Consider the following 11,995-nt stretch of genomic DNA (forward strand, 5'->3'; position numbering starts at 1 on the left):
GTACAGCAGGAGCGTGGCATGAACGGCCAATACGATCGCACTGCCCTTCTTCTTTGGGCTTACTGTGCAGCACAAAATCTCTGGCACTGTAATGATATTATCATTGGACTAGTGATCCAGAGACCCAGGGTAATGGTGTGGGGACACGCGTTCGAATCCCAACACAGCAGATGATGAAATCTGAAGTCAATAAAAAAAAAGTAAAAGTCAGTGATGGACATGAGACTGTTGTTGATTATCATGAAAAACCATCCAGTTCACTAGATGATCTTTAGGGAAGGAAATCTGCCATCCTTACTGGCCTACATGTGACTCCAAAGCCACAACAATGTGGTTGGCTCATTAATGCCCACTGGAATGGTCTAGCAAACCACTCAGTTCAGGGCAATTGGAGATGAGCAATAAATAACGTTCATGTCCCATGAATGAATATTTTAAAAATTGCAATAATACCAATCATAAATCGAGACAGTTTGTATTTAAATCACGAGTTGCTACTTTTTCAAATAAAACATCGACTTTCAATCTTTATTTGATTTCTGACCTTCGTTTGAGATTGTTGTCTAACCTGTCAGTGGGTTTTACTAAACTCTCCCTTTTTACAAGTTACCGCATCTGAAAATGCTTTAAAGAAAACTTTTTTAGAATCTTACTTACTAAGCGCCTCAGTTTGAGCTTACAATTACAATGATCGGGCTGATAACTGGACAGTGGTGATATTTAATTTTACCCATTTCCTTTGGTTTTGTAGTTCAGTTCTACTGACCACTGACTGGTGAATTCCAGGAAGTCTGGGAGCCAAAGTTAAACACCAAAACCCATGTTAACGTTGCTGTATTTTGAGCAATTAACATTGAAAGTGGCACTTAGCCTAACATACTACAGTTAAGTTGGCTGGTTGGAGCTGGTTTCCTGGTACGTTCTCACTTGTATTTCACCAGCGCTCAAACCCATACATTTCACCCACATTAAAATTCCCCAGAAAATCTCTAGGATGGGGGAACCACAGACGCATTGTTGAATGTGATATTTAACAACTTCTTCATACGGCGAGTTGTGAGACTGTGGGGTTCAGTTGCAGGGTTCATGGTTAATGTAGAAACTGCCAGCATTCAAGCATGGATTGCATAACTGGATGAAGGAGGTGATGGATATGGCAACAGGGTAGATACTAAGATTTAGGCTTTTATTTTGTGTGCATGGAGGGCTGACTGGCTTACTTAGTGCTGTAACATCTGAGGGTTGCAACAGAAAAATTAATACGTAGAAAAGTTAGTGAACCATTGATTTGTCTACAGGCAAAAAGAACATGCCATAGTAACAGCAAATCTCATTAATATTCTTTGAAAGCAAACTCTGTATAAAGATTAGTATAGCATCTTCCTGTGGTGTTCTTGTTAAAGCTGGGTATGGATAAATTGAGCATTTCAGGAGGTGTATGATTCTTGTCCACTAAGCAAATAACTTAGAGATGGACAAGTGGTCTAAGCATAACTCTATAATAGTAATAATCTTTCCCCTTCAAACACAATTCCTATCTCTCGTTGAACAGTTTTGTAAAATCCAGAAAACCAACACCACACTGCAGTGTTTAGAACTGCTCAATAAAGCACAGCTGAACAGTCTGGTCATCTACATATGATATAAGGGCAGCACGGTGGTACAGTCGTTAGCACTGCTGCCTCACAGCACCAGGGACCCAGGTTCAATACGCGGCTTGGGTTGCTGCCTGTGGGAGTTTGTACATTCTCCCCGTGTCTGTGTGGGTTTCCTCCGGGTGCTCCGGTTTCCTCCCATAGTCCGAAAGACATGCTGGTTAGGTGCATTGGCCATGCTAAATTCTCTCCCTCAGTGTACCTGAACAGGCACCCGAGTGTGGCAACCAAGGGATTTTCACAGTAACTTAATTGCGGTGATAATGTAAGTCTATTTGTGACTAATAAATACACTTTAATTTGCCCTTGTTAAGCTGTAAATTGTCTACTGCATTAGTTCAATGTGATTAGTTTATTTGATTAAGTGTTATATGAACAAATTCTTCGGTTTATAACTTTTTGTAAAGATGAGTAATTGGCATTTGTTTTCATTGTGCTGTTTATTAATAGTAAAGTGAGAGTCAATGCCATAATTTTAGTGGAATTTGGGCAGAGTCAACACCATGACAAATTTGTACTGAAATCAAAAGATTGTTGTGATTTTTGATTATTGCACCAGTGAAAAAAAATTAAAGACAGCATATTCAGTGTAATGTGTTGCATGGATTAGAGTCCAGTATCATGTTTTTCAGGTTTTGTCATTAAAGGTCAAAATTGGTATTCTACATTTTTCTTTCAGGATAGTGATTTATTTCTACTGGCAAGTTGTTGATGGTCAAAGGAAGGTGATTAAATTATTAACTGAACAAATCGCTAATGTAAGTATCCAAATTTTTGTACCGTTTTAATTGTTTTATTTACTTTATATGTGTGAAGAATTCCCCCTTTCACTAAAGAGATTGCTTATTTGGCATACCAAAAGGCAATGCATGTGGCAGTAATAAATGAAAAATGAATAAAAAGCATAATGCTAAAAATGACTGTCAATGAACATTGTGGAGCTCATACCAAATTCCTGTGTAAGTCACTTACATGGAATTGTTGACATTGTTCGTTCAATCTGTGGGATTTTCCGGCCCCTCTCTCTACCTATCCTGCCGAAGCCAATGATGATTTAAATGGATCCCCGCACCAACCAAGAGGAAACCCACCAAGGCTGGCCAGAAAATCTCGGCAATAATATCTGCAATATTGGTAGAGAAGCGACCTTGTTAAGAACACCGTAAGATATAGGAGCAGAATTAGGCCATTCGGCCCATTGAGTCAGCTCTGCCATTCAATCATGGCTGGTATGATTCTTATCCCCTTTCTCCCACCTTCACCCCATAACCCTTGGTCCCCTTATTGATCAAGAACCTATCTGTCCCTGTCTTAAAGATACTCAATAACCTAGCCTCTACAACCCTCTTTGGCAATGAGTTCCACAGATTCACTATCCTCTGGCTGAAGAAATTCCTCCTCATCTCAATTTTAAGAGTGTCCCTTCACTCTGAGGTTCTGCTCTTGAGTTCTAGTCTCTCCCACTAGTGGAAACATTCTCTCCACATCCATTCTATCTAGGCCTCTCCATACTCTATAAGTTTCAATTAGATCGCTCCCTCATCCTTCTAAACTTCATCAAGTATAGACCCAGACTCCTCAGCCATCCCCCATATGACAAACCCTTCATTCCTGGGATTATTCTTGTGGATCTCCTCTGGACCCACTCAAAGGCCAGCACATCCATCCTGAGGTATGGGGCTCAAAACTGCTCACAATATTCCAAACAGGGTCTGACCAGAGCCTTATACAGGCTCAGCAGTGCATCCATGCTCTTGTATTCTAACCCTCCAGAAATGAATGTTAACATTGAATTTGCCTTCCTGATTGCTAACTGAATCTGCATGTTAATCTTACGAGAGTCCTGAACCAGGACTCCCAAGTCCCTTTGTGCTTCCAATTTCTGAAGTCTCTCCCCATTTAGAAAATAGTCTGCGCCTCTATTCTTCTTACTAAAGTGCCAATTAAATCTCCCCTCGTTCTTCTAAACTCCAACGAGTATAGACTTCGATTCCTCAACCACTCCTCATATGACAAACCCTTCATTCTTGGCATCATTCTTGTGAACCTCCTCTGACCCCCTTCAAGACCAGCACATCCTTAGGTATAGGGCCCAAAACGGCCAATTGATACCTAAGCTTGCACTTTCCCACGTTAATCTTTTGTCACTATATTGTTGGTGTCATGTTCAATCCCTTTTCCATTAAAATTTTGAATTTATCATGTGGAAATACTGCCACACATGATTTTATGATGTGAATGTGTAGTCCATCTTAAGGAGATAATTTAATAAGCCCTTCGGTCCTGTGGCGTTCTTTAAAAGAGCTATTTATATGCTTCTGCTCCCCAATATTTCCTCAAAACCCTGATTATTCATCTCTTCACAAGTATATATCCAGTTCTCTGCTGAACATTACAACTGAACCTGTTTCCATCAAAAATTAACTTCTTAGTATCACAAGTAAGGCTTACAGTATTACTACAATGAAGTTACTGTACCACACTCTGGCGCTTGTTCAGGTCAATGCATTTGACCAGCACATCTTTCAGATTGTGGGAGGAAACCATAGCACCCAGAAGAAACACATACAGACATGGAGAGACTGTGCAGACGTCACACAGACAGTGACCCAGTCTGGGAACCGAGCCCAGGTCCCTGGACCTGTGAAGCAGCAGTGCTCATCACTGTGCCATCGTGCTGCCCATAAACAACATGACTGATATTTTTCTCATCCTCATTCTCCTGCCTTTTCCCATAACCCTGATCCCCTTGTTAATCAAGAACCTATCTATCTCTGTAAGATACTCAATGACCTGGCCTTCATAGCCTTCTGCAGCAAAGAGTTCCACAGATTCACCACACTCTGGCTGAAGAAATTCCTCCCCATTTTTGTTTTAAAGGATTGTCCCTTTTTAGCCTGAGGTTGTGCCCTCTGGTTCTAGTTTTTTTACGAGTGGATACAACCTCTCCATGTCCACTCTATCCAGGCCTCGCAGTATCCTGTAAGTTTCAATAAGATCCCCTCTCATCCTTCTAAACTCCATCTATTACAGACCCAGAGTCCTCAACCGTTCCTGATATGATCAGCTCTTCGTTTCAGGGATCATTCATGTGAAGCTCCTCTGGACCCTTCCCAAGGCCAGCACATCCTTCCTCAGATACGGGGCCCAAAACTGCTCTCAATACTCCAAATGGGGTCTGACCTGAGCCTTAATACAGCCTCAGAAGTACATCCCTGTTCTTGTATTCTAGCCCTCTCGACATGAATGCTAACATTGTATTTGCATTTCTAACTGCTGACTGAACCTGCACATTAAGCTTAAGAGAGTCTTGAACAAGGACTCAAGTTCCTTTGTTTTTCTGATTTCCTAAGCATTTTCCCATTTAGAAAATAGTCCATGCTTCCATTCCTCCTTACAAAGTGCATAACTTCGTACTTTTCCACACTGTACTCCATCTGCCACTTCTTTGCCCATTCTCCTAATCTGTTCAAGTCCTTCTGCAGCCCCCCCCTTTCCTCAATACTACCTGTCCCTCTACATACCTTTGTATCATCTGCAAATTTAGCAACAGTGCCTTCAGTTGCTTCCTCCAAATCGTTAATATATATTGTGAAAAGTTGTGGTCCCAACCCCAACCTCCTGAGGCACACCACTAGTTACCGGCTGCCATCCTGAAAAAGACCCCTTTATCCCACTCTCTGCCTTCTGCCAGTCAGCTGGTCCTCTATCCATGTCAGGATCTTACCAGTTTATTTAGTACCCCTCTGATTCTCTATCCAATTATCTGTTAATGAAAATAGTTATTGATTCTATTAAAATCCTTACGAATTATAATTCCCCAAGTTGATTTATAATTTCAATTGAAAGCTTTTTATATTCTTTTTAATAGATGGAGTATGCTGGTCAGAATTTGTAAATACTTTTGGACTTGAATTGCCACTGAATCGTTGTATTAAAAAATCAGATTGCCTCATACTGAGCTCACAAATTACATCACTGATTAAAATAAAGTTTATTTATTAGTCACAAGTAAGCTTACATTCACATTGCAATGAAGTTACGGTGAAAATCCCCTAGTCGCCACACTCCGGAGCCAGTTTGGGTATGCTGAGGGAGAATTTAGCATGGCCAATGCACCTAACCTGCACATCTTTGGGAGGAAACCCACATAGACATGGGAAGAACATGCTAACTCCACGCAGACAATGACCCAAAGCGAGAATCAAACCTAGGTCACTTACCATGGGTGGTAACAGTCAGAGTTAAACAGAGAGATTTCAGCACAAATTTGGAAAGTTCTAGATTTGACCCAGATCTCCAGCTGAGTCAAATGAGCTTTTTTGCACTGGTGGAAGATAGTTATTGAAAAATTATTCTGTTTGCAACATTCCATGTCAACACATAATATACAGATTTTATTTTTGGTACAGGAGGGAAAGGACAAGAAGTTCCTTATTGTTAAACTCCAAAACTCCAACAAAAAGAAATTTAATTCTCAAAACAGGGGGCTCATGCAATTGGAAGATGAGGTAACTAGATTTGTTTTCTAGATGTGTTGCAATGTTAGGGATGGCTTTGTTGACTTTGAACATCATGCTATGTGCATACCCTCCAGTGCACCGTTTTCGACGTTGCTCCCTGTCCCGGTACGCCCGTTTTCGGACGTTGGCCCCCTGTCCTGGTACGCCCGTTTTCGGACATTGGCCCCCTGTCCCGGTACGCCTGTTTTCGGACGTTGGCCCCCTGTCCTGGTACGCCCGTTTTCGGACGTTGGCCCCCTGTCCCCGTACGCCCGTTTTCGGACGTTGGCCCCCTGTCCTGGTACGCCCGTTTTCGACGTTGCTCCCTGTCCTGGTACGCCCGTTTTCGGACGTTGGCTCCCTGTCCTGGTACGCCCGTTTTCGGACGTTGGCCCCCTGTCCTGGTACGCCTGTTTTCGGACATTGGCCCCTGTCCCCATACGCCCATTTCGGATGTCATGAGGTTGTGAGAAATACCAGAAAATCTGCAGAATGAACTATCTGGGGATGTCCTGATACATGAGTACATACAATGGGATTAAGATTTCCCACTTCTGCGGCCACCTCAGGGAGAGCATTCCTTGTGCTTTATATGACCTGCACGATCTTTGTTCCATTAAAATCTAAATGGATGCTGCAAAGAATCCGTATATCCAGCAGAAGTGGCTTTTTCCCCATCACAACTGAAGCCTTGTCCCAGAGATAAAAGGCAATGATGGCATGTTGCACCGCAAAATTCCCCATACTAACTTGTATTTTGTTAGTTTAAAAAAATATGTTTGGTGCCAAGATAGTAGAGTTGCTCTGACAGATTAATGAGCTTGGTTCAGAATTTTACTGTCTTCTCTAAACATTTTGCAGCTCAGTTCTGTAAACTTTTCTGACCTGTGTCATTGGAATAGGTTTTCCGTGACAATTGATGGAAGGGAAGGAGAAATAAATTGTGCCGTTGGGAAGACTGGAAAACCAGCAATGCCAGTGAAGTGAAGCGGCTGATGTAATTGGACTCTGCTTGGAATTGTATCCTTTTTGTTGTTGGGTTGTTTGGCTGTCTGCACTTTGAAATCGGTAAAGGTGCAAGCACATCAAACAGGACTGGAATCACTGCTGCAGCAAACAACATGGTGTCACATCAATGTCGGCGCAGCACCACCAATATGACTAACTGATCCTGCCATTGAATTCTCCGTGTAAGTTGACTTCGAAGGTTGACTCAAACGTTTCCTTGATTGGAAATTATGAGTCTGAGGCAATCTGCTGCAGGCCCGTTGAGAATTTCCAACTTTCAATCATGTTATTAATTAAATGGGTTTTCTTTAAAAAAAACAGTGGTTGTCAAGTGGTCTTGCTGACAGGAATCCAGACCTGATTGAATTTCCCTCCAAATGGACTGTTGGTGCTGGAGGGGTCGGGAGCTGCCAATGCTCCCTCTTGTGGTGGAAATGTGCAGCAGCCAGCACTACTGCCTGAGCAAACAAAAGTGCAAATTAACGGCATAACAAATGATGGGTAAACCTTACTAATTCTGACTTTCGTATTTATAATGTGGGTTGCAATTCACTTCACATTATCCATAAAACAGTGTCCTAAAGCCTAACTCAAGCTCCTTTTAAAGAGGTAACCTTATTATGTGGCACGGGGACTTCTTCTGTTAGGGTAACCCTTCTGCTAATGTAACTTTGCCACATTTGTAGCTACAGATGCAAATATTTGGTGATTCAGAACAAAATGCTGATGCACTGACAGACATTTTTCTGATTTTTAGTTTACAGTAAACTGGGTAAATGTGTTGCTTATGTTTTGGTCCCTCAAAGTTCAGAACTAAGCGACTGACCACTTTAGCATGAATAAAGCCCTACCTTGCGATGTGTAGAGACCAGAAAAACTAATCTGGGAAATACCTCCACAGCAGTCTGTGAATTTTGTTGACTTGTGCTGTCGACAGTCGTATGCCGGGAGGTCAGACCTTCTTTTTGTGTTCACTGAAAGTTTTATATGATTTGGAATGCTAACTTTTCACATTGTTATCACTCAGAGATATAACATAGAGTTTGGGAACAAACTGATACTTCAACTTCTTCCTTTGTCAAGTATTGATCTACTAACCTAAATTTAACAATTGACACTCTGTCTGAGCCAGGGAGTGTAAACCTTGACTATTAAAGGCATTAGGAACTACCCAATGTTGGAAATAATGCACAATAGCACACTTCAGAAATGGATTCTGTGCTACACTACCCTTTTGATGTGTATTTTTGAGTTATCCCATGTGCCTTTGATGTCCCCTTCTATCCGTGTCCCCCCTCCTATTTTTTAGCTACATGCTGCCCCTCAGTGACATAACCAAAAACAGAGTTAGTGTTTCTACATGCTCTTGACACCCAATTCTACCTCACTGCCATGTCTTTCATTGACTTCACAGTCTCTGTGCCTGTCTGACATCCTTACTAGATCAGTAGAACTTTTCTCTGTCCATATATTGGGAAGATAGAATCCATTGTCTTGAATCCCTATCATAAACTTTGTTCACTAGCCACTGACTCCATCCCTTCCCCTGGCAACTATCTGCAGTTGAACCAGATCATTTGCAGCTTTGGTGTCCTTTGACACTGCGATGAACTCTTCCCCCCGCATATCCACGGCACCACTAATGTCGGTAACCTCCATCTCTATGACATTTGTCCAATTTTTCCCTTGCCTCAGCTTATCTGCTTCTGGAACCCTTATCCATTTCTTTGTAATCTCTAGCCTTGACTAAATCTCCACTTGCCCATTTCTCATACACTTGACACCCAATTTTTACCTCAGCTTTAAAATTCTCACCCTTAATTTCAAACCCCTCCTACCTCTGTGACCTCCTCAAAGCCCTCAGATATCTGCACTCATCTAATTCTGGCTTCTTCAGCATCCCTGATTTAAATTTCTTCACAATTGATGGCTGTGAATTCAGTTACCAGAGAATTGTCTTCCTAAACCTTTGTCTTATCACCCCCTCCTTCAAGATCCACCCCAAAACCTACCTCTTCAACCAAGTCTATGGTCATCTGTTCCGATATCTCCCTAAGTGGCACCTTGGGATGTTTTATATTAAAAGCACTATGTAAATGCAGTTGTTATACAATGGATACCAATGCAGTATATTCTTTAAAATGTCAATTGCATATTAATAAAGAGGGTCTTGTATGTAAGTATCATAATTTTAATTTTGTTGAATGTATTTGGTTCTAGAAGTGAGAGATGTTCATTGCCTACCTGTGAATGGGAAGTGACATTAACTTAAAATGAGAATCCCCATTTACACCAGATTCTTATGAGCCTTAACATGGGACGGTTCTGAACCATGTGGTCAATGGTCACATTTTTAAGAGAATGTAGAATTTTCTGTAAATATACTAGTTTTAATGTGTATATATTTATATAAAGAATGAAATTAAACTGTTTCCAGTGTAGCAATTGTCATTTCGTTAGAACAAACTGAAATGTTTCGTAATAAAACCAAAATAAGGCTCAACACTGGCCAAGTGAATGATGATGAGTTTTTTTAAACATCTTGTTCCAATGTTCTCCTGTCATCAAACACGGTGATGTGCCATTGAATTCAACTTGTATCCATCTGCATGACTAAAATTAACTATTAAAATGTCCTGAAACTTAAAAATATGCATTGGTGTTGTCTGTGAAATATTGGGTCCCAGTTATATCACTGAAATTTGAGAACTTGTGGCTGCAAATCTCGTACAGTACCCTTTGAATATGTGCATTTGCTTTTTCCATCCAAGCCTCAAGCATGTGTGCTGCTCTGTTTCAGAACGATCAAAAGTTTAATTATTCCATTTGTTTATATAGACTTCAAACCAGGAAAGAGACAATCATGAGCAATATATTAGCAATATAATGGCCTGTAACTTTCAAGCTCCGGGTGTCTCAAGTGGGGAGTGCCCCAAAATGCTCTGGGGAATCCCTCCCCCCTCACCCCCACTCCCCCTCTGCTCCCCCCAATGTCTAGGGTTAGTATTACTGGCCTGGAAGTTCAAATTCTGGTTGGACAATAGCGCTGCACCATCTGGAAAAGGAATTGCAGACTTTGGAGGTTCCAGTGGATCTACGGCTGCCACTTTCATTTTTGAAAAGTGCCCAATCATGGAATCCCTACAGTGCAGGAGGAGGCTCTTCGGCCCATCGAGTCTGCACCAACACCAGTCCCACTCAGGCCCTATCCCCATAACCCCAAGTATTTACCTTGATAATCCACGTATTTACCTCGCTAATTCCCCTGACAGGGTCAATTTAGCATGGTCAATCCACCTAACCTGCACATCTTTGGAGTGTGGGAGGAAACAGGTGGCACAGCGGTTAGCACTACTGCCTCTCAGTGCCAGGGATCCAGGTTCAATTCCGCTCTTGAGTCACTGTCTGTGTGGGTTTCCTCCAGTGCTCTGATTTCCTCCCACAGTCCAAAGTGCTAGTTAGGTTGATTGGTCAATTTTAGAGTGGCCATAGTGTCGGGGGATTAGGGTGTAAATGTGAGGTGTTGCAGGAATAGGGTCTGGGTGGGATTGTGTTCAATACAGCACTGCACTGTGCTGTATTCACTGCACTGAATGGCTCCTTTCTGTACTGTAGGGATTCTATGAAATCCATGCAGACATGGGGAGAACATGCAAACTCCACATACAGTTGCCCAAGACCGGAATTGAACACGGGTCCCTGGTGCTGTAAGGCAGCAGTGCTAACCACTGTGCCCCCCACTCTACCTTAGATTACCTGGATGGTTGTGTCGCAAACATTTGAGCAATAGATTAACAACACACGGTATTTTCCGTGAACAAGACGTGGCCATCAAGCCAAAAAGACATTCTGCCTATCTCTCAATGTATGAATTTCAGTGCAGTGTGATGTCAGGTATGTGGACCATATATCCCAATGACTGGTAGATCATATCAGATAACATGTCCCTTTAGCTGTTCCCAAAAGACACTGACCATACCTAACCAGCCTGTGCTTACTAAACTGAAAACAAAGGGTGGAATTTTATGAGAAAAATTTTAAGGGTGGGATTTTACAGCATCACTCATACCAAAACTCCACACAGACAGTGACCCGAGCTGGAATCGAACCCAGTTCCCTGGATCTGTGAAGCAGCAGTGCTAACCACTGTGTTACCGTGCCACCCAAGGGTGGGATTTTACGGCATCGTTCATACCAAAACCATAAAATCCTGTCCACGGTCAACAGACTGTTCCATTGTCTGCTCCTCACTCGTGCCGATTCCAGTGGCAGGTAGGACGGTAACATTCTGACCAAAGTGTCCAGCTAGCGTGAAAATGTGAGAATTGCAGAATCGTTTTTTTTTGGCAGGTTTTACTCCCAATCTTACGCACATAGTACTTTTTAAAAATGGGCTTGACTGTTTCGAGCACCCACTCTAGAAGTAGTGGGTGAGGCTTAAATCGACAGCCAACCTGATCAACCAGCAGAGGGAGCTATTGCACATGTGCAATTTAACATCCAAGGCCGAACGGAGAGAGCTGTCAGGCCTCTGGTGTTGGAGCCAGCCTCAACTCAGCATCCTCCACCGCCCTCCCCCCCCCCCACCCCCACCCCCGGCAATTGCGGGGGCCCGCGGTCAGTTGCAGGCTGCGCACCAACCGTTCCTCTTCTCATCTCCCCCAGTCCCCACTGATCACAGGCAGAATGGCAAGTGGACACCCACCCCAATCAGTACTAATGCAGAGTGGCAATGGGCCCCATCTCTGGCATTGCCCCATGGACGTTGCCAAGGTGCCAGGCTGGCAATGCCCAAGAGGCACCTCTTTGCCCTTGACTGCCCCAGGGGGT

General features: G+C 42.6%; 1 protein-coding gene across 1 annotated transcript in view; it reads left to right on the forward strand.

The window, feature by feature from the left end:
• tmc6b (transmembrane channel-like 6b) overlaps window positions 1-9,802 on the forward strand; it is a 95,642-nt gene extending 85,840 nt beyond the window's left edge. The window contains exons 19-21 of the mRNA XM_080209534.1: window positions 2,335-2,413; window positions 6,068-6,166; window positions 7,060-9,802. Of these exons, the coding sequence (XP_080065660.1) occupies window positions 2,335-2,413; window positions 6,068-6,166; window positions 7,060-7,077 (196 nt within the window). The 3' untranslated portion in view covers window positions 7,078-9,802. The remainder of the gene's footprint in view (window positions 1-2,334; window positions 2,414-6,067; window positions 6,167-7,059) is intronic.
• The last annotated feature ends 2,193 nt before the right edge of the window (window positions 9,803-11,995 follow it).

Source organism: Carcharhinus amblyrhynchos, chromosome 21 (genome assembly GCF_965287045.1).
Source record: "Carcharhinus amblyrhynchos chromosome 21, sCarAmb.v2.hapA, whole genome shotgun sequence".
NCBI classification, from domain to species: domain Eukaryota; kingdom Metazoa; phylum Chordata; class Chondrichthyes; order Carcharhiniformes; family Carcharhinidae; genus Carcharhinus; species Carcharhinus amblyrhynchos.